This window comes from Microtus oregoni, unplaced genomic scaffold, assembly GCF_018167655.1.
Source record: "Microtus oregoni isolate MIOR12 unplaced genomic scaffold, Mior012 000003F_ref0000135, whole genome shotgun sequence".
Classification (NCBI taxonomy): domain Eukaryota; kingdom Metazoa; phylum Chordata; class Mammalia; order Rodentia; family Cricetidae; genus Microtus; species Microtus oregoni.
Genome location: NW_024543062.1, coordinates 58,553,016 through 58,580,546, shown reverse-complemented (window position 1 = coordinate 58,580,546; position 27,531 = coordinate 58,553,016). Strand labels below are relative to the sequence as shown.

The window sequence follows — 27,531 nt, the reverse complement described above, 5'->3', positions numbered from 1 at the left end:
TATTTTTCTTTGGTTAACAGTTTTTAGAGCCGAAGACTCCAATACCCATAGACATCTGACTGAATTTGTTGGTTTGGATATTGAAATGGCTTTTAATTATCATTACCATGAAGTTGTAGAAGAAATTGCTGATACCTTGGTGCAAATATTCAAAGGACTTCAAGAAAGGTTAAAATTATTTAATGTCTTGAAATGGCTTCAATTTCAAAATAATTGCAGTTTTTTTTGTTTTGTTTTGTTTTTTGGTTGGGGAGTGATAGGGAATAATACAGTTTCTTGTATAGTTTAAGAAAGTTTCCAAAACTTGTTCTAGATATCTATTCTTTCTCTAATATGAGTGTTTGAAATGAACCAAGATTAATGTGTCTAATTATATGGACTCAAATAATTTTGTTGCTAACCTCTTTAGTAAACATAAGGCACCAGTTTGAAAAACAGCCTTTTTTCTATATTTTACAGATTATTTGGAAACCATTTGTTGTTATGTCCCTTGTAATTTAGACTGTCAGGCTTGTGCCATATTCCACTCATGTTTATGCTGCAGAGTAATATATCGGTAAAGAACTATCAATGACTCCAAGCATTGAGAGACATGAGTAGGGATAAACAAAGGAACAGTCATTTCCAAATCAACGACTGTACCAGGTGTGGCACACACTTATAATCCCATATGGGAATACGGATTTTTTTTTTTTTGCTTTTTAGTTATGTGTATGTGGAGGTAGTATGTTTATATATGAATGCAAATGTCCTCAGAGTCTAGAAGGTGTCAATTTCTCTAAAACTAGAGTTACAGGTGGCTATAAGCCACCTAATGTGGGTAATGGGAACTGAACTTAGATCCTCTGCTAAAGAAATATGTGCTTATAACCACTGAGCCATCTCTCCAGCTCTTATTTTTAAAAAGTTTTTAAATTAGGGACACTAAGCCTCCTCACAAACCCTGTGTGCTTAGTACCTTGTTTTAGTCATTGCCAATGTATGGCTAAAAAATTTTATTGTGCCTATTTCCCTTGCCTCTATTTGAATCAAGTCTATTATCATCTCATCCATAAACATTTGAGCAAAAATATGCTTTTTTTAGGTCTTATTTAAATAAGCCAGGTATAGTGGGATACACCTTTAAATGGCAGCATTTGAGATCGTGACAGAGAGGATTACAAGTGTGAGGCCAGCCAGAACTGCACAGTGAGATCCCTGTTTCAGAAAAAAAAAAAAAAGAAAGAAAGAAAGAATCCTTCACTACTGAAACACAGTTCTCTGCAGTTATAATTTGTGCAGGTATTGTGGAGACATCATAGAAGGAGGGAAGTAGTACCTAAATATCCTAGAAAGCATGGTGGGAATGGCAGAACAAGGCAAACACTTTTTAGTGTCCTCTTCCTAGATGGAAAGAAATGATTAATGATTAAAAGCAGATTTTTTTAAATGCCTCACAGAATATATATTTTTGTTTCTAACAATGTTAACTGATAGGAGTTGTAAATAAAAATTTTAATCCTTTGATGCCACTGTGATTTGGAAAAAATAAAAAACTTGAAACAAAGAAATGGAATTAAGTATTATAAGTAGTACTTTATTCTTAAAAATTTGAGGACGCTTCTTTTGGTACAGTCATAGGTTCAAAGACTGATATCGTGCCGGGCGGTAGTGGCGCACGCCTTTAATCCCAGCACTCAGGAGGCAGAGGCAGGCGGATCTCTGTGAGTTCGAGACCAGCCTGGTCTACAAGAGCTAGTTCCAGGACAGGCTCCAAAACCACAGAGAAACTCTGTCTCGAAAAACCAAAAAAAAAAAAAGAAAAAAAAAAAAAGACTGATATCGTATATTGCTTACAGTGACCTCTTGTGGAAGAAACATTTAACTAACGTTTTATTAACTGAAACATTGAACATACAGGTTTCAGACTGAAATTCAAACTGTGAATAAACAGTTCCCATGTGAGCCCTTCAAATTTTTGGAGCCAACTCTAAGACTGGAGTATTGTGAAGCTTTGGCTATGCTTAGAGAAGCGGGAGTTGAAATGGGCGATGAGGAAGATCTAAGGTTAGTGTCGAACTTTTTTCTTTTTTTAACTTTTATGCCTAGGCTTAATGTATTTTGCCTAACAGATTACTGTTAACTTTGATATATTGTATAATACTGCTTTACATAATAAAGATTATAAAATATATTTAATATTGTTTGCATAGGCTTCAGTAATTTTGTTAACTTTTCATTTTGCTCCCTATTTATAACCTTTCAGAAGACAAATCTAGTGGCACAGGCCAGTAATCTCAAGTACTCAGGAGGAGGGTAGGCAAGAGGTTTACCAGTGCAAAGCTTGCCTGGGATACAGAACAAGTGTTGGGCCAGTCTGAGCAGCTTCAAAATGAATGAAAAGGAGATTTGGAGGGATGACTCAGAGAATAAGAGTCTTGCTATTCTTTCAGAACACATGCAGGCAAATTTCTTTTTGTTTGTTTGTTTTTCAAGACAGGGTTTCTTTGTGTAACAGCCCTAGATGTCCTAGAACAAGCTCTTGTAGACCAGGCTGGCCTCAAACTCATAGAGATCTGCCTACCTCTGTCTCCCGGGTGCTAGGATAAAAGGCATGCACCACCACCACCCAGCAATAAATAATCTTTTAATAAATAAATAAACATGTTAAGGACTGGAGAGGTGGCTCAGCAGTTAAAAACACTTGCTTACTTTTCAGAGGATCTAGGTCTTGGTCCCAGTACCCAGATGGTGGGTTACAACCATCTGTAAATCCTCTTCTAGGTGATCAGTTCATGGCCTTACAGGACACCAGGCATTCATGTAGTACACATACATATATGCAGGCAAAACAGTCACACATAAAATAAAATATTTCAGTATTTTTAAATATTTTAAAAATATTTTGCTGTGCAGTGGTGGCGCACGCCTTTAATCCCAGCACTTCGGAGGCAGAGGCAGTGGATCTCAGTGAAAGAAAGGTCCAGGACATCCAGAACTGTTAAACAGAGAAACCCTGCCTTGAAAAACGATAGATAGATAGATATGGTGGAGTACACCTTGTAATCCCAGCACTCAGGATGCAGAGGCAGGTGGGCCTCTGAGTTCAAGGACAGCCTGTTCTATTTAGTGAGATCCAGGACAGCCATGGCTATATATAATTTATAGGTGAAGGAGTAGAAGGCATGGCTCAGTGGTAGAGGCTTACTTATCTTACGTAAGACCCTATTTTCAATCCCTAGTAATATAGCACAAAGAAGAATGAGGAGAGTTTTCTCTGGTTTGGTTTGGTGGGTTGTTTGCAACAGTTTCTGTCTGCCCTTGCTGACCTGCAGCTGACTAGTAGACCAGGCTAACCTTGAGCTCACAGAAATCCACCTGCCTCTGCCTCCCAAGTGCTGGAATTAAAAGCATGCACCACCACATCCGGCTTTTGCGTATGATTTTTATTTGTAATGTTACTTCCCTTTTAAGGGTAAAGAAAATTCTAACTCATTCATACAGGATTGGGCATAGAAATACTAATGTCTATATGTTGTCAGTATGCTGTATTTTGTTATCTAAATCTAATTCTACTCCTTACAATTTAGGAATAAATTGCATACTAAAGATAGAAAGTTGCTATCAATATACATTTCATTCAGAGATTCCTGATTAAAATAGTTAAGTCATCACAATAGTACATAGTAGATATGTGGAAGAGAAATGTGGTGGTTGTCTTTTCTTCCCCCCCGCAAAATATACTTTACTCCTAGTCCATTATTTATTTGTTTATTAAGAAGAATACGATTTTTCAGCATACCCTTTATTGCTAAAAGAAGCCATAAATTTTATAATTAGTTCAATTTAAGCAGCATATTTTAGGCATCTTGAGAATTGTTGAGTGACATAGGTGCTAAAGAAGGTACCTGTTGGCCCCAGATTGCCTTTAAGGACATGGGTATAGTCATATTACAAACCTTTGTGAAGTAACAAAAAAAAAGAGACTATTTAATAACAAAATCCTCCAATGCTGGCCAACTGGATTTTTATTTCACATAATTATAGTAAAGTGAAAACAGTACAGTAAAACAGTAAAGTTTCCCTCCTGTTTCTGGATCAATGGAGTGTTTAATTCTGCCTGGTTGAAAAGGTTGGAGCAGTGTGTATGTGCACCAAGTATCTGAGGGAGGTGAGCCTGTAGGTGGCTTCCTGAAATGCTTGTCTTAGAAAGGCGCAGATAGCTGACAGTGTGTTTGAGCCAAGTTTTATTTTTCTTTAAGAACCTCAAATTAAAAGGAGCCTTACTAATTTAAAAAGTATTTTAAGTTATTACTTGGGAGTGGAGAAATGGTTCGGTGGTTTAAGAACTATTGACTGCCCTTCCAGATATGTGAGTTTAGTTTCCAGCACTTATATCAGGCTGCTTCACAACTCTCTGTGTAACTCCAGCACCCACTCACAGACACACAATTAATACAAATATTAAAAAGCTAAGACGTTTGTGTTAAGCTGGGTGGTGGTGGCACACATCTTTAATCCTAACACGCAGAGGCAGATTGATCTATGTGAGTTTGAAGCTGGCCTTGTCTACAGAGGGAGTTCTGGAACAACCAGGGATATTACACAGAGAGACTCTGTCTCTAAAAACCAAAATAAAAAACTTTCTGTTTCACCTTCAAACACTAGTTTCATGTGTCTTTTTTTCAGTACACCAAATGAAAAGCTGTTGGGTCGTTTGGTGAAGGAAAAGGTAGGATGTTTTCTTTTTTGTTGTTGTTGTTTAATCTGAAATGTACCTTAAGAAGAGGCAGCAATAGCAGAATATTCTATCATCTTCTTACTGTGGTATGTTTCCAGAGTTAGTGAAGTGAACGGTACTTTTGTTCCTGGGGGGGGGGGGGGGCATTTAGGCAGATTTTGACCAACAATTTGATTAATTCGGTGTGTGACATTTGTGCAGTCATACTGAAGTACCTCTAAAGGACACTTGAGATTGTCAGATTAGTGAGAAAGGGCGCTAAACTACAGAAGGTCTTACCTGTGCACTCTTGCTCTTATTTTCTAGAACTAAAGCCGAAGGACATAAAGCTTAGCCTAGTTGTGTTCTTTTTAATAGGACACTAATTTAATGTTTAGAAAGTCTTTGAGCTCCCCCTGCTGGTTGAGCTTTTTCTGAAGTCTACAGTGTTAGCCAGAACTTGAGCTTGCTCTTTCAGCAATCGCCACTCTGCTGCCATTCTCTCCCATCAGTTTTAACAAAGGGGAATGTAATCAAATAAAAGTTGGAGTGTTATTTCTTTTTACCTAAGCTTGTGAGGTAGTAAGAAAATGTTAAACACTGTAACTTTTATTTCAGTAGCTTCCATTTGAAGAACATTACCCAATTTTACTTAGATATTTAAACAAAAAGCTGTGTTTATTAGGGAAATAATTCAGGGGGGGATTATATTAATATAATAATTAATACTTAAATTTTCCATAAAATATGGTAAATACTTAACACAGTTTCTTTCTTTTAATAGTATGATACAGACTTTTATGTTCTTGATAAATATCCATTGGCTGTAAGACCTTTCTATACCATGCCTGACCCAAGAAATCCTGTGAGTAATTTAATCTCAAATCACCTATTTGTGGGGAAGAAAGAACTTTCTAGTAACCATATTTGAATGCTGTACAAAATTAGTCTTGAGAACCTAAATTAAATCCTATTCCTACATCAATTTTCCTAAAGATTTATTGGTGGGCTGGAGAGATGGCTCAGCGGTTAAGAGCACTGGCTGTTCTTCCAAAAGGTCCTGAGTTCAATTCCCAGCAACCATATGGTGGCTCACAACCATCTGTAATGAGATTTGGCGCCCTCTTCTGGCGTGCGGGCATACATGGAGGCAGAATGTTGTATACATAATAAATAAATCTTAAAAAAAAAAGATTTATTGGTATTATAGATGCTAAATATAGCACTAGATACTCAGAGGTTAGGGAGGATCTCTTTTGACTTTGAACTGGGGATTCACCTTTCTAATTTTTACACTAAGGTGGTAAGTTGTGTTTTCATTTGATAGATTTGAAGAAAATGAAAGCTTATTTTATATTTAGTAATCCAGATGATCTTATGGATTTTTGTTTTTCAGTATTTCCCAACCCTTAGTATACATGAACCCTCTAGAGAACTTGGGGTTTGTTTTGTTTTGTTTGTTTTCTCTTTTTTCCCTAATATAAAGTCTTACTGAGTATCTCTGATTGACCTAGAATGTGCAGTGTAGCCTAAGCTGGCCTGGGACTCAGGTGTCTGCCTGCCTCGGCTTCCCAGGTGTACACCACCAGCACCAGACTGGAGGGGTTTTGAAACACAAATGCTGAGCCCTACTCTTACAGTTCCTAATCATTGATAGGGGCAGGTTTAGAGGTCAGCATTTATAACAAATTACAGGTAATGTTGAAGTGATCTCGGAATCGGAGCCATTGTTTATGTGAAAGTTAAAACTGGTGGTGTCAAGTTAAGCATAGGTTAATTCAGTTTTAGTTTAACTTTCCTTACAAGTTTTCTAAAATAGACTACTTATTTATTGGTAATTTACATTCACAATTGACCAAAATTTATGTCATATTTCAAAACTTTTTAGGCATAAAGTAAAATAAAAAGCAGCACCACGGCTTTAGATGTGGTATTCTGGTTAGTAGGCGGTGTGGTAAAGAGAAAATGGAAATCTAAACAGAGAACAAAAACTGCCCTTAGCAGTTCTGCCATAAAGAGGAAATGGTGTTGACGGATAGCCATTAACTAGGGAAAGACAGCATGGATTTTTCTCCCCACATGTTTATCATGGGAAAGTGTGATCACATAGTACTTGAAGAATAGTGGAGGTTCATTCATTTTTCTTCTGCAGAAACACTCCAACTCTTATGACATGTTCATGAGAGGAGAAGAAATACTGTCTGGAGCACAAAGAATACATGATCCTCAGTTGCTAACAGAGAGAGCTTTGCATCATGGAATTGGTAAGTAATTTGAAATATCTGGAACTGTGTGTCTTATGAAAATAATGCATTGTAAACATCTTAAAGATGTCTCATAAGTCATTTTCCCCCAGATCTTCACTGTAGTAATACCTCTTTTATGGTAAAATGATAAATTCTGTTTTCTTTTTATAGATTTGGAGAAAATCAAAGCTTACATTGATTCCTTCCGATTTGGAGCCCCTCCTCATGCTGGTGGAGGCATTGGTAATACTGCTGTTACTTATAAATAATTCTTTTTTTTTTAATATTAACTTTGTTTATTTATTATGTATACAATGTTCTGTCTGTGTGTATCCCTGCAAGCCAGGAGAGGGCACCAGACCTCATTACAGATGGTTGTGAGCCACCATGTGGTTGCTGGGAATTGAACTCAGGACCTTTGGAAGAGCAGGCAATGCTCTTAACCGCTGAGCCATCTCTCCAGCCCATAAATAATTCTATAAACGCAAGTGAAGAACAAGTTAAAGGCTATAGAAGAGGCCTAGAAAGACGGCTCAGTGGTTAAGAGAACTTGCTGCTCTTGCAAAGGACCTGAGTTCAGTTCACAACACCCATGTAGCAGATCACAACCATTTAAAATTCCAGTTTCAGGGGACCTGATTTCTTCTTTTGGCCTCAGCAGGCTCCTGCACACATAGTAGGGCACATAAACTCACATGTACTCACATATATTTATGTAAATAAAATAATTTTTAAAGATCATAGAATGGTAATTTTCCCCAGTGATTAGAACAAAATTGATATTACATGTCAGAGAATAAAGTTAAACCCTTACCTCACTCCAGATAAAAGCAGTAATCCAAAATGAATCAAAGACCTAAATGAAAGGTCTAACACTAAAAAACTGTTAGAAGAAAACAGAGCAAAAGCATCAGGATATTGAATTTGGCCATCTTTTCTTTTTCTTTTTATTATTATGTATACAGTATTCTCGGTATCCTGTCTGCATGTATGCCTGCAGGCCAGAAGAGGGCACCAGATCTCATTACAGATGGTTGTGAGCCACCATGTAGTTGCTGGGAACTGAACTCGGGACCTCTGGAAGGGCAGGCAGTATTCTTAACCACTGAGCCATCTCTCCAGCCCTTGGCATGTTTTCTTAGTTATAGTACCTATGGCACACATATCAAGATGATTAATAGCAAAATTTAGTTTAGGGAAAAATTTTAAACTTTGTGCATAAAAAATACTTAATTGCACAACAAGTACAAGACTGGGTTTGACCTCAGCATTTAAAAGTGGGGAAAGGCAATTGTAGTATATAACTCAATGCGTGCCTTGTCTGCAAAGTTCCTTCATTTGATCCCCAGCACCAACTTTGGAAGCAGGGGGCAATTGGGGAAAGAAAGTAAATAGGGGCTGGGGAGATGGCTAAAGTTAAGAGTACTTGCTACTCTTTCAGACCACTGGAGGTTGAGTTCCTAGTACCACATCAGGGGCTCACAGTCACCTGAAACTTCAGCTCCAGATCTGATGACCCTGCAGGCTCCTGAAGACACGTGCACACACAGACATGTTTAAACAAAGAGAGAGACTGTAAAACGACAGCCCGCATAGCGGCAACAAATATTTACAGGTTATATATGCGATAAGAGATTAATATCCAGAATAAATAAAATTCGAGTTCAAAATGGGCAAAGGACCTGAATAGAAATGTCTCCAAAAGAGGATGCAGGTGGTTGGTGAGCGCATGAGCAGGCATGAGCAGTCATTGGTGAAGTATACCTTCACACAGCTAGGATGGCTACTATCTTAACATACAATAATTAGCACTAGGATGAATGTGGAGGCTGTTTGCCCACTGCAGAAAATAGGATTATAGTTCTTTAAAAATAGAGATTCATTTATCATAGGAACCAATAGTCCACTTCTGTGTTTATACCCTAAAGACTTGCCATGTGATTTATCATTCCAATTTTGTGTGTGTGCCCGAAAGAATTGGAAATGACACACCAAAGAAGTATTTATGCATATATATACATCTTCATAGTGGCTGAGACATGGATGCAGCTGGGTGTCCATCATGGGTAAATGGACCAGCAGAATGTGGTGTTGGATACGGATCCTCTGTGTGACATGATCGGGACCAGACTTGTATTTTCTTGGCTTTTAGAATTATTTTATAGACTTTACCATTGGCTGCTTTGATGCTACCAAATATTTAGATTTTAGAACATCTGAATTTCTGGAATAAGGTCTTTAATCTATATGGCCAATCAGTGTTAAAAAGAAAGAAATTTTGCAGGGTGTGGTGTAAACACCTTCAATCTCATCACTTAGGAGGTAGAATCTCTGAGTTTGAAGTCACCTGGTCTACAGAGAGAGAGAGAAAGAGAGAGAGCGCAAGCAAACTCCAGGGCAGCCAAGGCTGTTTGTTACACAGTTGAAAAAGAAAGAAAGAAATTTTGTTGTGTTCTGAAGTATAGATGAACTGTGGAGATGATATATGAATGAATGATAAATAAATTAATAAATTAGCAAAAGGGCTAATTCTCTATGATTCTACTTCGCTGGTATTTTAGAGTAGTCAAGTTCAGAAGCAGAGAATAGATTGGTGAATGCCTATATCCAGGGAGGAAGGAAAAGAATATTTACGAAATATAGAATTTTGTGGGTTTTTTCTTTTTTTTAATGAGAGATGCTTTATAAAATAATATGTTCCACCAAAAAGATAGTATAACTGGCAAATGAGAGGTTTTCAAAAAGGATTAACTGTCATTTTCTTATTCACAGGGTTGGAAAGAGTGACGATGCTGTTCTTAGGATTGCATAATGTACGTCAGACATCGATGTTCCCTCGTGACCCCAAACGACTCACGCCTTAAACCACGCTTTTTATTCTCTCTAGTAATCTGTTGTTGATCAGGTTACACCTGAGGTAGTTAAGATATGCAGTAAAATAACTGTCTTACTAAAGTGCCATGATTCTTTATTAAATACTTCAGTACAAATTAATTTAAGAAAAAACATTTTGAACTTCAGATATGTTTCAGTAGGACATGGTTGAACATTTTAATAGAAATTTCTATGGTGAAAATTCATAGTCTATCACTATAGGAAATGTTAAGGAGACTTTTAAGCAGTTTAAGATTGTATAATTTTTTTTCTTTTCTATATTATGGTAGCCACAATACTAATATCCTAAATTTTCAGTATTTGGACTTTTAAATGATGACATTGAGAAAAAGAAATTGGAGAAATAACCAAGATTTTAACATATATAAGATAGATATGTCACAGAAAATTAGAGTATGAGTTTAAAGTTATCTGCAGCAATCATGTGAGGCAAGTGAGAACACTGGCTAGAAACAGTAACACCAAAACACTTCAGTTCTGATGTTGGAATTCAATAAAACCTTAAAGCTAATATTAGTTTTGTGTGACTTTGTAGAAATTTGATTTTATAACTGGTTGTTGGCATGTCTACATTGGGAATAAAAAGTAAACTAGCCTTATGTAAATATTAGACATGAAAAGTGCTGCAGGGCCAAGGGCACGTGGCAGTGTGTGCCTGTAATTCTAGCATTAGGGATGTGTGGACAAGAGGGCCAGCAGTTCAAGATCATTCTCTGTTACATGAAAGTCTGTCTCAAAAGAAAAGAAAGCTCATAGGAGAGTGACCGAAACATGCAAACATGTAAATATCTTAGAGTGTATTGGTTGCATTGAGAGAGAATGTACCACGAAGAAGCACTGGCAACAGTATGACCTGGTCTGTCATGATCACTGTATACTGGGCACACCTCCATTGTTCTATCTGCCAAAGCAGGAGTTGATGCTGTGCTCTGCCGTAGCACCATTCCTAGAGAAAACATCCATTTGTAGAAGCTGGTGCTGCCAGACACTTCCCACCTGGAAAGGGGTAGCAGAGTACCTTAGCCTAGACACAACACATGTTCCATGACATTTTCTTTCCTGCCTGTGAAGCTTGTTCCAGAGACAATGATAGGGCTCATAAAACTTGGTGTGCCAACATTGAAACCCTGTGTTAAATAGTTTAGGTTGGGTCCTACTTTACCACAAAGTAAAAATAATACATTGGGGGTTTGTAGATCAGGAACTGACTTTTAGCTAAACTCCTTTATGTGCTTTTTCAAGATTGACTATAGGTGAACCCAAAGCTTCAAGTCCCCAAGCCAGCCATGCCCTTTATCCCCTTATCTCTACCTCTCATGGACCTCTGCTGAGAGACCCTGTGGAGGGAAAAGAGGGAATCTATGTGCCAGTAAATAGCTGTGAATGTGGCCCACCACATTTGTAGATGACATCATAATTGAAACTGTTAGGAAAATCTTAAGACAAACTGCTCCACTGATAAAAAAGAACTCTAATCAGACCAGATCAAACCAAATTAAATGCCCATGTTTAATAGATGGCACAGTTGGTGGCGCACGCCTTTAATCCCAGCACTTGGGAGGCGGAGGCAGGCGGATCTCTGTGAGTTCGAGACCAGCCTGGTCTGCAAGAGCTAGTTCCAGGACAGGCTCCAAAAACCACAGAGAAACCCTGTCTCGGAAAAAAAAAAAAATAGATGGCACAGTCCTGGGTGGCCGGGAGAGCATGGTGAGGAAAAGACAGAGGGAACACACATGCAAACCCAAAACCACATGTTCCTTGTTCTGGTGCAACCCTAAATATCCTGTGGGAGTGGTCAACACTTGGCAGGCTGGGAGTGACATTTCCAACTCACTATTACATTCCAACCTCTGTATATAGGGGTGTTAAGAGGACTGGGGTCTCACTTTTGACCAAACAGAAACATCAAAAAGTTAGAACGCTCCTGCTTTATAACAGAGTGATAATAGGACTTTGTGAAGGCTTTGCCAATACCACCATGAAGAAACTTGTGCATGGAGAGGGCACCATACATCTTTGCAAGCAACTTAAAATTTATAGTCATTAAGTGAACTGCAGGGTTCAGGATACAGAAGTATGATGTAGGTGGGTCTCTATCTGTTGTTTCATTGGTTAATAAAGAAATGCCTTGGCCCTTTTGATAGGACAGAAAATTAGGCAGAGTAGACAACAGAATGCTGGGAGGAAGTGAGGCAATCGCCATGCCTCTCCTCTCTGGGTCAGAGGTGATGAAGCTCCAGCCCAAGATATACGTATACTAGAATCTTCCTGGTAAGCCACCACCTTGTGGTGCTACACAGATTATTAGATATGGGTTAAAGCAAGATATGAGAGTTAGCCAGTAAGAGACTAGAGCTAATGGACCAAGCAGTGTTTAAGTGAATACAATTTGTGTGTTGTTATTTCTGGGGCTAAGCTAGCCGAGCGGGAGCTGCAGCTCCTTCTACAGAAGTACAGGAGTCACTACTCATTGTATCTCCCAGTGTGGGATTCAGTTGCATTTGTTCATCCTATTGCTAGAGTCTGTAGGTCTAGATGTCTATGTTCCCAAAGAGTTGACACCAGTTAGGAGACACATGAAGGAAATGTCCCTGGAAATGTGAAGGTACTGCTCTGCTCTGCCATTCTAGAAACCAGCAGTCAAAGGCTTAGAGCTACAACACAATTGGTAGAGGGCTTGTATGAAGCTCTAGTTTTGATCCCCAAGCACTGGAGTGTATACCTATAACCTAACATTTAGGGATAGAAGCAGGAAGATCAGAAGTTGAAGACTATCCTCAGATACAAAGGGAATTTCTGAGCTACAACATACTGTCTCAAAAACAGAGTATCAATGTTTTCCTGCTGATTATCCAGGTCTGGTGATACACACCTTTATAATACATACTAGAAAGGTGGAGGCAGAAGCATCTAAAGTTTTATTTCAGCCAGGGCTGCATAGTAAAACCCTGTCTCAAAGGGGGGGAAATAGCCTTATCATCAGAGACGCTTCCTCTTGTAATGGATGGGGACTAACATGGAAACCCACAATAGGACAATGTACAGAGAGTGAGAGATTTTGGAACACTAAATAAATAGTAAATGGATCTTTACCAAACCCCTCCCTTCAAAGTTCAGGAAGCTATATGGAAGAGGAGGAAGACTTATAAGAGGAAATTATAAGGGATTGTAAGGAGATGGGCGACATCAAGGAAACAGTCTTCCAGACACAACAGGACTGATACACACAGGATTGTAAAGGAAAAAATATTTTCTCTAGTAGAGTTTCTTTGGGTATATTAACCACACAAAAGGGTAGGTCCCATACCCAGCATTGATCAACAACTCAAAACGAACTCAGTGGGATTTCTTTGTAGCATTGCTTTATTTGGGTATTTTTGTCTTACTGGTCTTTTGCTTGTATATTATACAATGTAGTAATAGGAGCGGCGGGGCTGCTTCCCACCACCTGGCTAGCTTTATACCGGAAATAATTACATGGACACTGTATTCTTTTAAATACTGCTTGGCCCTTTAGCTCTAGCACTTACAGGCTAATTCTCACATCCCGATCAACCCATCTCTAATAATCTGTGAGAACCAGTCTTACCGGGAAGATTCTAGCCTAGTCCATCCTGGGTTGGAGCTTCATGGCGTGTGTCTGCCCAGGAGCAGGGCATGGCGTCTCTCTCAGGCGTCTGCTCCCGAGAGAAGAGCTGTGGAGTCTGACCTCACTTCCTCTTCCTCCCAGCATTTTGTTCTGTTTACTCCACCCACAGGGCCAAGCAGTTTCTTTATTGCTTAACCAATGAAATCAACAGATTGATATATGACACTCCCACATCAATACAATGGAATAAAATAACTTTAAAGTAATGATATCACATATACCCTGCTATTCACCTCTACCACTCCCGTGCCCCATGATACCTTTTTACCTTCCTAGTGCCTTGGGTGTTCCAGGTTATATTCTCACATAGATGAGAGAGAACATGTAGAGATAGAAAAAATGAGGTAGAGAATAAATACTAAAGATATTTGGGAAAGCCATAGGGTAACACTATTATTTAACTAAAATTACATAACATCTGTATAAGTGCATGCATGTGCATATACATATGTAGTAAGAGGCCACTTGTTTGTTTCTGGCTGCTCAGCCCTGAAATAACCACACAGAAACTATATTATTTGCAATACTGTTTGGCCAATAGCTTAAGCATATTTCTGGCTAATTCATATCTTAAATTAACCCATCTCCATTAATCCATATATCGCCATGAGGCTGTGGCTTATGGGGCAAAGTTTTGGCATGTCTGTCTTTGGCAGCTCCATGACTTCTCATTCCACCTTCTTTCTCCCAGCATTCAGTTTAGTTTTCTTTACCTACCTCTCTCTATTCTGCTCTGTAAAGGCCCAAGACAGTTTCTTTATTAACCAGTGGTAGTCACAGCATTCAAAGGGGAATACCACATCATATATATGTCGTTTAAATGATGTCATGCCACTGGGACTGACTGATCTCCCCCAAGAGCCATACACTATATCAAAGCCAAATACCAGGCATGAGAAACAGCATTTTGAGTTTTTGGTCAAAAGAGTGCAAGAGACTCCCAAAACACTATAGGCTAGTACTGTTTCCTTTTGTTGCCTCTCAGAGGTTGAGGGTAAGACCCTCTTGCTAAAGACAGTTCGTTCACACAACTCAGAGGATCCAAGCTGGATTTGACATGAAAGTCTTCCTGGGGACTAGCTTTCATAGAACCATAAAGTGCTATATATGCAGTCAATATTCCTACCCTGCCATGATGCTTTTGAACCACAATAACAACAGCACAGCAAGATACCCCTATGAGTGCAATAGTGAGGCACAGATCTTAGAGGAGAGCATTTCTCTTTTTTTTTTTTGCTCTTATGAAGCGTTTATTTTTTTTAAATATTTATTTATTTACTATGTATACAATATTCTGTCTGTGTGTATATCTGCAGGCCAGAAGAGGGCACCAGCCCTCATTACAGATGGTTGTGAGCCACCATGTGGTTGCCGGGAATTGAACTCAGGACCTTTGGAAGAGCAGGCAATGCTCTTAACCACTGAGCCATCTCTCCAGCTCCCTACTACCATCATTTCTAAGCCAACATAGTTCCCAACTGTATTCTAAATAGTAGTCCTTCTACCCATGCTCACCCCTCCTCAAGGAAACTTCTCTTTGCTACCAACAGAGACCATTACAGGAAACTACAACTGTCAAAATGCAGAGAGCAACAGTTGGTGAGATGCCCAGCTCCAATGGGCACATCTATTACATAACTCCTGTACTTAGGTTCACAGAACTTTGCAAAAGAGGGGATGGGAAAACTATGAAAAAGCTAGGAGACCAGGAAATTGGCTGTGGGATTGTCTCCTTGAAATGTCAGGAACACTTCACCCATTGATGCTTCAACATGGCTGCCTAAACAAGACTTGAACAAGGAGACATGTTAACATGCAAGAGGAAAATCTTGCAGGGTGGTAGTGGCACATACCTTTAATCCCAGCACTCAGGAGGCAGAGACAGGCAGATCTCTGTGAGTTCGAGACCAGCACAGTCTACAAAGTGAGATCCAGAACAGGCTCCAAAGCTACTAGAAACCCTGTCTCGAAAAACATACACACACACACACACAAAGAGGGAAATCTCTCTTGGGGGTCCTACTCCCTAGACAGAACTACAGGCAACTAAGGAATGCTGAGAGTGGGAGATAGAGTCTTTACTAGGGATAAGCCCTCTAGTTGGTTATCCAATACTAAATGGTCAGTCCTGAAATCACAAAAAACATAAGCAATACTAAATTAACTCAGTAGTTATATATTTATATGTATGTAACAACAAAAGAGGCCATGAATTTGAGAGGGAAGAAAGGGAAGAGGGGAAATGATATAATTTTACTTTTACAAAATTTAATGTGTTTTAAGTAACAATAATACAAAAAGCTTTTCAAGAGACTGGCAGGAGAGCTCAATGAATAACGAAAGCCTGATGACCGAAGTTCAATCTTCAAAAACCACATAAAGGTGGAAGAAAATAATTGACTCCACAAAGTTGTTCTCTGCGCGCTCTCTCTCTCTCTCTCTCTCTCTCTCTCTCTCTCTCTCTCTCTCTGTGTGTGTGTGTGTGTGTGTGTGTGTGCGTGTGTGTGTAGGTCTTGTTTAAGTGACGTGAAGATTTCATGAATGCAGCTCCCTGTCACATATAGAAGACTCTCACAGCAGATGTACTGGTCCTCTAGCTTGTAACAGTCTTTCTTCCTCTTCCATGCTGTTCCCTGAGCCTTACATGTAGAGGTTGTTTTGTAGATGTACTAACTGGGCATGGACATCTCATGGTCAGTTGTTCTCTGCATTTTGACTAGTTGGGTCAATGTCTCTGTCTACCTCAGATGCAGCTTCTTTGATGAGAGGTGAGGGCTACACTTATCTGTGGATTTAATGATAAGTACTTAGACTGCAGTTGGGAATTTATACTGGCTTAGAAAAATGACAATAGTAGGTTCTCTGCAGTGGGAAAATGCGTTTGTACACTGTAAAGTTTTGTCACTTATATTGGTCTAGTAAAATGCTGATTGGCCAGTAGTCAGACAGGAAGTATAGGTAGGACAACAAGACTAGGAGAATTCTGGGAAGAGGAAAGGCAGAGAGCTAGTCATCATCCAGAAGCAGAGGAAGCAAGATGAGAATACCTTACTGAGAAAAGGAACCAAGCCATGTGCCTAAACATAGATAAGAATTATGAGTTAATATAAGTTGTAAGAGCTAGCTAATAATAAGCTGAGCTAATAGACCAAACAGTTTATAATTAATATAAGCCTCTGCATGTTTCTTTGGGACTGAACAGCTGCAGGACCAGGTAGGTCAGAAACTTCTGTCTACAGTTCTCTTCTAATCTATGACATTACCAATCACAAACAGATACCTAGGTTTCCAATACCAGGCATGAATTCTCTCCCTATTGAGTAACCCTTAAGTTCAATTACAGGTCTATTGGTTACCAAAAGATAGATGTGCCATTGTAACACCCTCAGGGATATTTTACAATGTTGGTCATTGTCATGGTTCATAAACTTTACAGATGGAAAAGATACTATTAATTACTTTTCTCCCTTGTCATCTTGCATACGGTGAGGGTCTTCAGGGAGGAGGCTTCCAGGTCAGTTCTAGTCTCCTCCTCCTCCTCCTCCTCTTCCTCCTCCTTTTCCTCTTCCTCCTTCTTCTCCTTTTTCTAATATTTTATTCTTTGAAACATTCATACATACATACAATGACTTTCTATCTTTTTTTTTTTCTGAAGCTGTGGACTGATCCCAGGGCCTTGAGCTTGCTAGGCAAGCGCTTTACTACTGAGCTAAATCCCCAACCCCAATGACTTTCTTTTTTAAACTTTTTTTTAGTCTTTCGAGACAGGGTTTCTCTGTAACTTTGGAGTCTGTCCTGGATTAAACATAATTCTTTATTGATTATGAACTCCAATCCTGCTCATCTCCCAGTCCCTCCTCATATACCTCTCATCCTACAGTATGTCCTCCAAATTAATCAAAAACAAAACAAAGCAACCAAAAAACCCACCTCACTCCTCCATCTTTCCAACACCCCTTCATTCATCCTAGTGGCATCGGGAGCTGTGGCATGTCACACAGTGTACCCCTTTTATCCAATCAGTGCCACCCACAAAATGTTCATCGTGATGAGTTGTTGGTCTGGTACAAGGCCTCTGGTTTCTGGTTCACCATCATCACTGGGCTGGGCCCTCAGGGAAACTCCTCTTGGATATCCTGTTGTTGCCCTGAGTCATGGAGGTTTTTCAGTTAGGCAACTGTTAGGGTGGGCCAACCCAAGTCCTAGGATGTGGGCCTGGATGATAGTTGAGGGGGTCGGTCTGGGCCATTGGAACCATCTCCTTTCTCCAACTCCAATGTCTGCAGCAATAGAGCTTTGCCGTCAAGGACAATAAATATACTGTTTGGGGAGTCTTTGGACTCCTCTGACCAACAACTTGAAGAGAAGATTTTCATGCCTAGGTGATGTGGGAGTGTCATATATCAATCTGTTGATTTCATTGGTTAAGTAATAAAGAAACTGCTTGGCCTGATAGGTTAGAGCGTAGGTGGGTGGAGTAAACAGAACAGAATGCTGGGAAGAAGAAGAGAAGTGAGCTCAGATGTAAGGCCGCTGCTCTCCAGGACAGACGCGATGAAGCTCCAACCCAGGATGGACATAGGCTAGAATCTTCCTGGTAAGTGCACCTTGTGGTGTTACACACATTAATAGAAATGGGCCAAGCAGTGCTTATATGAATACAGTTGTGTTTCGTTATTTTGGGGCATAAGCTAGCCAGGCGGCTGGGAGCTGGGAGGCAGGAAACGCAGCCTGCAGCTCCCACTACACCTAGGATTGGAGTTTTTATTAGTCTATAGCTCTTGGAGGGCGTTTTATCACCTCAAGTGGAATAACTTCATAAAAATTACTTTCATATATATACAGGCCATAATTTTTCAGTCATCCTTAGTGTTTTCTTTTTTTGTTTGGGTTTTTTTTTTTTTTTTTTTTGGTTTTTCGAGCTTTGGAGCCTGTCCTGGAACTAGCTCTTGTAAACCAGGCTGGTCTCGAATTCACAGAGATCCACCTGCCTCTGCCTACTGAGTGCTGGGATTAAAGGCATACACCACCATCGCCCAGCTTGTTCTTTTTTTTTTAAATATTTATTTATGTATTTATTATGTATACAATATTCTGTCTGTGTGTATGCCTGCAGGCCAGAAGAGGGCACCAGATATCATTACAGATGGTTGTAAGCCACCATGTGGTTGCTGGGAATTGAACTCAGGACCTTTGGAAGAGCAGGCAATGCTCTTAACCTCTGAGCCATCTCTCCAGCCCTTTTTTTTTTGTTGTTGTTTTTCGAGACAGGGTTTCTCTGTGGTTTTGGAGCCTGTCCTGGAACTAGCTCTTGTAGACCAGGCTGGTCTTGAACTCACAGAGATCCGCCTGCCTCTGCCTCCTGAGTGCGCCACCACCGCCCGGCATCCTTAGTGTTCTTTGTCCCTCTTCCCTCACTCTTCTTCTGCCTTGCCTTCCCTGTCCCTCCCAAGCTGAAGCCCCTCCCCGTTTTAACTGTCTTTCCTCTAGTGCACTTATGACTTACTAGCTTCCTTTCATGAGCTCTTCCTACAACCTCCATAGTTCTTTTTTACATTCTGGGTTTTCTGCTGTTTCTCCTAATTATATACCCTCATATAAGGAAGGATTCAGAACTAGTTGCCAGACAGTCGTGGTGCACACCTTTAGTCCCAGCACTCAGAAGGCAGAGGCAGATGGATCTCTGTGAGTTTGAGGCCAGCCTGGTTTACAAAGTGAGTTCCAGGACAACACAGTGAAACTCTGTCTCAAAAAAAAAAAGTAGAACTTGTATCCACAAATGCACAAATAATACCAGTTTATCTTTCTGGGGTTGGGTTATCAGATTTAGTGTAACATTTTGTTTTGTTTTGTTTTTTGAGACATGATTTTGTTTTGTGGCCCTAGCTGGCCTGACACTTTATCAAAAAGGAAAAACAAACAAACAAAGCAAAACACACAGACAGACACACATAGGGATGGCTAATCTTGGTTGTCAACTTGTCTTCTTCTAGAATCAACTAAAACCCAAATAGCTGGATGCACCTATGAACCCACCTATGAAGGATTTTCTTGATTGACTCCTGTGAGTTGAGAAGATCCAACCTAAATCTGATCATTTGTAATCAGAAGACCTCCCCAAACACAGGTGGTGGTGTTGCAAAACCTTTAATCCTAGCACTCAGGAGGCAGAGGCAGGACAATGTCTAAATTCAAGGCCAGCCTGGTCTACAGAGCAAATTCCAGCACAACCAGAGTTACACAGAGAAACCCTGAAAAAAAAATGACCCACCTTAAATCTGGACCACACCTTCTGATGACCGCCTATATAGACAATCATAGAAGAAGGAAGCCTTTTGTTTTTTGCCTGCTTGCCCTCACTTTCACTGGCAAGTTCATCTCTCCTGCTGCTGAGGCAATCCTCCGATGGTATTAGAACCGGTTTCTCCAGGACTCCAACAAAGCAATGAAAACCAGTGAGACATTAGACCTTGTAGACTGAACAACTACTGGATTCCTGGCCTTTGTTGGGATACAGGTACTGCTCAGCTAGTTGAACCACAGCCTATATGCTAACCTTAATATATCATATATCATTCCATCAGTTTTGTTCCTTTTTGTTGTTGTTGTTTTGGTTTTTTCAAGATAGGATTTACTCTGTGGCTTTGGAGCCCATCCTGGAACTATCTCTTGTAGACCAGGTTGGCCTTGAACTCCCAGAGATCCTCCTGACTCTGCCTCCCAAGTGCTGGGATTAAAGGCTTGCACCACCACGGCCCAGCCCGCACTACCGCCCCGCACCACCGCCCGGCCAGTTTTGTTCCTCTAGAATTGCCAAAGCACTCATCCAGTGAAGGCTACATTTGGAGTTGTGAAGGACTGAGGCACACTCAGCTTCAAGACTTCAGCACCTCTTAGAAAGATAGCACCTTCAGTTGCAGATCTCTATAGTATACACCTTAATAATTATCTTAGGGTTTCTATTGCTGCGACAAGACACTATGACCAAAAAAGCAAGTTGGGGAGGACAGGGTTTATTAAGCTTACACCTCAGTTATACCTCAGCATTACTGTTCATCACTGAAGGAAGTCAGGACAGGAACTCAGACAGGGCAGGAACCTGGAGGCTGAAGCTGGCTGTTGCAGAGGCCTTTAGGGGTGCTGCTTACTGGCTTGCTTCCCATGACCTGCTCAGCTCATCTGCTTATAGAGTCCCCCAGGACCAACAAGCCAGGGATGGCACCACCCACCATGGGCTGGGCCCTCCCTCATTGATCACTAAATGAGAAGATGTCTTCCAGCTGGATCTCATGGAGGCGGTTCCTCAGCTGAGGCTCCTTCCTCTGATGACTCTAGCTTGTGTCAGGTTGACACACATACCACCCAGTACAATAGTAATAAAATATTAATTTGGTCTACCCTGCCTGACATTAATGTTAACATCCTGTAAGTCTCAAAAAAAGTGATATTTTAAATTTGTTTGTGCAGGTTTACTGTGTCCTGGAAGTCCAGAAAAAAAAAATACTGGTGAAACATAGCTTCAAGTCATCAGCACCAATGTATCAAAGGGCTGGCGATGTGGATTATTTAATAGCAAGGCAGCCCTTGTCTAGTGCTCAGGAAACTGGATTCAGTCCCAGAAGCACCTGAACCCAATGTGATTGATGGTCCCATCAGGAATTCAAGGCCAGCCTGGGCTATGTCAAATGTTTTCCAGATTTTACTGTGTCAGGAGGATCCGGAAAGTATGCCTCCTCCTTCAGCAGAATTTACCTGTCTTTGACTTGTTAAAAATATGTGTATCCCATCCAGGTACCAACCAGGCCCGACTGTGTCCGGGACGGCAGGCTGTGGAGAGAGCGAGCCCACCAACCCGCCAATGCGGGGAGCAGGGCACGGGCGACAGGTTCAATAAACAGAAACAAACAAACAAATAAAAAAAAGATATGTGTGTATGTACATGTGCATGCTGGTGTTCATAGAAGGCAGCAGAGGGGTTCAAATCCCCTGGAGCTGGAGTTATTGGTGAACTATCTGATGTCTCTGCAGAGCTCTCTTAATCTTTGAGCCATCTCTCCAGCCCTCCATCTAACTTTTAGAGGGCTCTCTCTCTCCTGCGGTTTGTTTACAGCTTACTTCCTGCAGCTAGACAGTTCAGAGAGGCTTAGCTGAGTGACTTTTCCCCTTTCACAGTGCCTTATTCTTACCTCCCAATACTAGGAGACTATACGAAATCCACAAAAATATGAAAAAAGTGTGTTCTTTCTTTGAAGTCCCTTCCACTCTTTGACGTTTTTTCCCCATCACTTAATAAATCTACATTTGCTCTGGGAAAAAGAGAGACGGAGGGAGAGAAAGAAAGAAAGGAAAGAAACACATAGGAAGGTGAAAAAGCCACCGTGACGTAGACGCAAACAACTTCCCACCTCCAGAAGTCAAAACAACCAGAGGGTGGGCGAGACTACAGAGCGCATGTGCAAAAAGTTTCACTGACTCTACATTTGGCGCGAAATTCGTGTGTGGTGGGAGGGGCTCTGGACGGAACCGCCATTGATTGGACAGGTTTGGCGCGAAGTACCCCAGCTCCTGCTCCATGATTGGCTGGGGTGAGAGGGCGGGGCCTGGCGGATCCGCGCGCGAAGCGGCTGAGCGGAAGGAGCAACGCGTGGAAGCTGCGGCCCGTCTTCTGTGGTGGTCTTTCCTCAGCGGTTCGTACTCTTAGCGCTGCCATGGACCTCGCGGCGGCCGCCGAGCCCGGCGCCGGAAGCCAGCACCCGGAGGTGCGCGACGAGGTGGCCGAGAAATGCCAGAAGCTCTTCCTAGACTTCCTAGAAGAGTAAGTGGGCTTCCGGGCGCTGGCGGGCCGGCGGAGCCTGGGGCCGCGGACGCTCAGGGTCGGGGAGGGATGGAACCGGACCAGGCCGGAATCCAAAGCCGCGCCGAGCCTTCCCTCCCCGTCCCCAGCGCCTTCCTGCGCCATGCTTTGCTTCTTTCTCTTTGCTTTTCTGAGATAGGGTCTCCCCGAACTCGAGTAGGCAGAGATGGTTTTGAACTAGCGATCTTCATGCCTCCACGTCGCGAGTGCTGCGGTGACAGACGCGCATCGCCATGCCCGGTTGATGCGACTCTGGGAGTCGAACCCAACCCAGCTATTCTATTTCAGTGCTCGCATCACAGCCCAGGGGGGCAGGGTTGGAGCGGAACCCGTTACCTCTTAAGTATGGTGAAGTCACAGCCGGCTGCTGGGAGTTTGTAGAGCTTGCCGTGCTGCGAGCCTGGGTTTACAGAATTCTTTTTTTTTTTTCTTTTCGGGATTATGCCAGTATGTAACAAAAACTCCCTGTTTTGACTTTTTGGGGGTGTGCACAAAAAGTAGCATCTTGTATTGCATTGTACAATCATCTGGATCATACCTGTTGGAAACTTTCATCTTTCCACACAGACTCTACCTATTAAATAACCAGTTTTATGCGCCCGTTTCCTAGCCCACTGATAATTGCCAAAGCCCTGAAATGGATGACTATAGGGGCCTCTTATAAGTAGTGTGTGTGGCTAATTTTGCTAGACGTGCAGCTTTCTGTAGTCAGTTTTTATTTTTTTAAGGCAAAGTAAAACTACATGGCATTTATATACCCTATTATATATTGTTTATCCGTTTGTCTTCCTTTGGGCCACATGAACAATACTGCTCTCTTCTGAAATTCTGTACTTAAAACTGATTTAAATTCCATTTTCCTACTTTTGGTAATGTTCTTGGCAGTCAGTACAAGCCAACTCAAGACTCTTGGTGAAAGTATAAACCAGTGGTTCTCAACCCATGGGTCTCAACACCTGGGGACTAGCATATCAGATTACAATTAGCAAAATTGAAGTTATGAAGTAGCAACGACATTTTATGGTTGGGGGTCACCACAGCATGAGGAACTGTATTAAACGATCACAGCCTTAGGAAGGTTGAGAAGCACCACTTATATAAACCTTTTAGACAGTAAGCAGTAGCTACTTCTTCCCTTGTGAGCGCAGTAGGCCTGCTGTTTTCCAGATGCTTTCCCCTGTCAGCTCTGGCATTCTAGGCCCTCTAGCCACCCTCCCACCTCACAAAGGTGTTAGAAAGGTTCCTTTCAGTACATAATAAAAGTGCCTTCCGGGGGTGGGATCTCAGAGTGTAAGGCCAGTCTGGGCTACACAGAGAGACCCACCTTCTCGGAAAAACAAAACAAAGAAGTACCTTCACCTTTACTGTAGGTCAGTGAGGTCAGTGTCGAAGCTCAGCGTAAACAACACTTTGGTTCACAGAAATAGCTTTGGTTTTGTTTATGAAATAAAGTCTACCTTTTTCTTTTTCTCCTTAATTTTTGTTTTGTTTTTCAAGGCAGGGTTTCTCTGTGTAGCCCTGGCTATCCTAAAACTCAGTCTGTAGACTAGGCTGGCCTCGAACTCAGAAATCCACCTGCTTCTGCCTCCTGAATGCTGGCACTAAAGGTGTGCACTACCACCCAGCTACTACTAAATTTTCTGTTGTAGTTTCATTCTCCAGAACCACCATCAGTCGCTATAGGTGGTTCTATCACCTGTTTTATTATTATTATTATTTTATTTTTGGTTTTTCGAAACAGGGTTTCTCTGTAGCTTTGGAGCCTGTCCTGGAACTAGCTCTGTAGACCAGGCTGGTCTAGAACTCACAGAGATCTGCCTGCCTCTGCTTCCCGAGTGCTGGGATTAAAGGCGTGCGCCACCATCGCCCGGCCACCTGTTTTATTTTTGGTTGCTTGCTTGTTTTCTTAAAGTGCTGGGGAAGGAACCCAGGGTCTGATACATGCTAGACAAACATTCTACTACTGAGCTATTATCTCTAGCATTCTTTGTGCTGGGATTAAAGGAGTGCACCACTCTCCACAGCTTCCCAGGCCTTTTTTGACTCTTATTTTGAGAAAAGATCCCTCTAAGTTACCCAGATGGTCCTGGAACTTCCAATTTTCCACCTTTAGCCTCTCCAGTAATTAGTGTTACAGGCCTGCACCACCAAGCCCATCCACTTTTTTTCATAAATGTAACTTTTAATGACTTTCAAGGAATAATTCCAATGTTACTTTTACATATGAATCTTTATTATAGATATTCCTGTAGGCATAATTGGCTTATATTTCTGGCACTTCTCATCAATAGAAATATTATTTGTTTGTATTTTGTCTTCTAAGAATGCCAACCCTAGGGCAGGAAAAACACTACCTTTCCTGTGCCTTTAGGTATCAGATGTAATGCTTTATACTTGGGTCCATCTAAAATAAACATTTTAGAAGAATTTGAGCCTGATGTAGTTAGAAGAGGAATAATTTTGCCCAAAACAAAACCTGATCTACATAGTATATGAAAAGAGCAGAAAATATATTTGTATGCTGTTCTGTTTTACCTTTGGTTGGGAAGCCACCAGCTTTACTTCATGTGTTTACTTAGCAGTGATACCTCATTTCTCTGTGTGCTGGTGTTTGTTTTGCTTGCTTTAAATTTTTTTTTTGTGGTGTTGGGGATTAGATCTATGGTTTCATGTATGTTAGGCAGGCACTCTAGCACTGAACTACATTCCCAGCCTCTATTCTGCTTCTTAAATAATGACTAACGGAAATTTAATCTTTCAATTTTTAGTTCCATTTCTTAACTGTCGGATCTTAATTACACATAACAATAATTTTAAAAACTTGTTATTTTGAAAATGTTAAATCATCCAAGCAGTCAGATGAATCTCTGAGCCAGCCTCGCCTACAGAGCAAGTTTCAGGATAGCCGGGACTATGCAGAGAAACCTTGTCTTGGAAAAATAAAAAAGTAATATACCAAGTTACCTAGTGTGCAGATTCTTTTTTTTTTTTCTGCTTAGTTCCTCTATTTAATGTGATTTTGTATCTTCAGGTTCCAAGGTAGTGATGGAGAAATTAAATACTTACAGTTTGCAGAGGAGCTGATTCGTCCTGAGAGAAACACACTAGTTGTGAGTTTTGCAGACCTGGAACAATTTAACCAACAGCTTTCTACCACCATTCAGGAAGAGTTCTATAGGTAAGAGCATGTTCATTTTTCCTTTGAATAGACGTGAAGCCTGAAAAACCAGCTTCTTGCCCTGGATGTGTTCCCTGTAAGAAAGAAGGGCATTTGTCACAATTACTTCCTTCTAAGGAGAGACCTTTTGGTACAAGTGGTCCCATTAACATAGGCTTTTGTAGAGCTTGGGTTTCCTTATGTCAGATGTTAAAAAAAACAGTTATTTTCTATATAGTTTTCCCAAGAAGAAAATGTTTGCTTTGTGTTATACATTTAGTTACTTAGTTCAATTGGGCGGGCTCCCTCCCTTCCTCCCTCCCTTCCTCCCTCCCTTCTTCCCTCTATTCCTCCCTCCCTCCTCTCTTCCTCCCCCCTTCTTTGTTTTTTTTTGTTTGTTTGTTTGTTTTGTTTTGTTTTGAGATAGGATTTCCCTACGTAGCCCTGTCTATCCTAGAACTTGCTCTGTAGACCAGGCTGGCTTCAAACTCACAGAGATCTGCCTGCCTCTGCCTCCCAAATGCTAGTATTAAAGGTGTGTGCTTTCTCGTTTTATTTGATCTTAACTATCCTGTTTCACTCCTGGAATAGGTACTTAGAGTAACTGTAGTAAGTCCTGGTTTTGGACCAAGGATATTACTTTTTCAGATAGGGTCTCACCAAGGTGCTTCTCAGGTTGACCTTGAATTCTTGGTTGAAGATCTTGCCTTAGCTTCTTGAACAGCTGGAATCTCAAGCACATACCACTTATGGCTACTTAAAGGGATCTTTATAGCAATAATGTTATTGGTTTTGTTAAAAAGTTTAATTTTTCTGGTTATAGAAGTAATGTATGTCTCTCTTTTTTAATGGTTTATTTAACTTATTTTATGTGCATTGGTGTGAAGTGTCAGATCCCCTGGGACTGGATCTTCAGACAGTTGTGAGCTGCCATGTGGGTGCAGGGAATTGAACCCTGGTCCTCTGGAAGAACAGTCAGTGCTCTTAACCACTGAGCCATCTTTCCAGCCCCTGTATTGTCTCTTTTTAAAGTTTTATTTATAAGGGATGTGTGCCCTTGTGCATGTGTGCAATTCATAACAGTTTACAGGAATCAGTTCTGTCCTTCTTCCTTGTAGGTCCTAGGGATTGAACACAAGTTCTCAGCCTTGGTGACAGCACCCTTACCCACTTTTCCATCTTGGCAACCCATGTGTATCTAACATATTTTTTTTTAAATAAAGAAAAGTAAGGAGAAAAATAAAATTACTTTTATATTCTTAACTCTACCACTCATTGGTAGCCATTCTTTTCTGGTTTGTTGAAGCAAGCATCCAAAGCCTCTAATGTCTGCAAGTATAGAGTTTACAAGGATCTTACTACATTTTTTGTTTGGTTGGTTTTGGTTTTCATGAGAGGGTTTCCCTGGCTGTCCTGAAACTGTGGACCAGGCTGGCCACCTGACTCTGCCTCCCAGAGTTCTAGGCTTAAAGGCGTGCGCCACCACTGCCAGGCAATCTCACTGCATTTTGATGTCTTCCTATGTGTCTATAGTTTTGGAGATATTACAGATATAGCATCCTTCCCTTTTTGGCCTAGTGTATAATTTTCCATATAAAATTCCTTGGATACATGTTAGTAGCTTAGGTGTGGCATTTTGTTTTGTTTGTTTTTGTTAAGATAGGACTTCAATATATACCTTGGCTGGTCTTGAACTTGTTTTGTGTACCAAACTCAGATATCCCTGTCTTTTCCTCCCAAGTACTGGGATTACAGGTGTGCACCACCACATTCCAGCATAGCTTGAGGATTTTAGGGGTAAAAATAACTTTGGTGGCGCACACCTTTAATCCCAGCACTCGGAGGCAGAGGCAGGCGGATCTCTGTGAGTTCGAGACCAGCCTGGTCTACAAGAGCTAGTTCCAGGACAGGCTCCAAAACCACATAGAAAACCTGCCTCGAAAAAACAAAAAACAAAAAAAAAAAAAAGAAAGAAATAACTTCAGCTCATTTTATTTTCAACTATGTATGAGAAAAACAGCTTTGTTGCCA

At 40.9% G+C, this 27,531-nt stretch overlaps 2 protein-coding genes across 2 annotated transcripts in view; both read left to right on the top strand.

Moving 5' to 3' along the window:
- Positions 1 to 10,351, top strand: part of Dars1 (aspartyl-tRNA synthetase 1) — a 63,493-nt gene extending 53,142 nt beyond the window's left edge. The window contains exons 10-16 of the mRNA XM_041648396.1: positions 21 to 168; positions 1,900 to 2,046; positions 4,669 to 4,711; positions 5,484 to 5,564; positions 6,852 to 6,963; positions 7,117 to 7,188; positions 9,718 to 10,351. Coding sequence (XP_041504330.1) covers positions 21 to 168; positions 1,900 to 2,046; positions 4,669 to 4,711; positions 5,484 to 5,564; positions 6,852 to 6,963; positions 7,117 to 7,188; positions 9,718 to 9,809 — 695 coding nt within the window. The 3' untranslated portion in view covers positions 9,810 to 10,351. The remainder of the gene's footprint in view (positions 1 to 20; positions 169 to 1,899; positions 2,047 to 4,668; positions 4,712 to 5,483; positions 5,565 to 6,851; positions 6,964 to 7,116; positions 7,189 to 9,717) is intronic.
- Positions 10,352 to 22,105: 11,754 nt separating this feature from the next.
- Positions 22,106 to 27,531, top strand: part of Mcm6 (minichromosome maintenance complex component 6) — a 32,376-nt gene continuing 26,950 nt past the window's right edge. The window contains exons 1-2 of the mRNA XM_041648516.1: positions 22,106 to 22,304; positions 25,375 to 25,521. Of these exons, the coding sequence (XP_041504450.1) occupies positions 22,198 to 22,304; positions 25,375 to 25,521 (254 nt within the window). The 5' untranslated portion in view covers positions 22,106 to 22,197. The remainder of the gene's footprint in view (positions 22,305 to 25,374; positions 25,522 to 27,531) is intronic.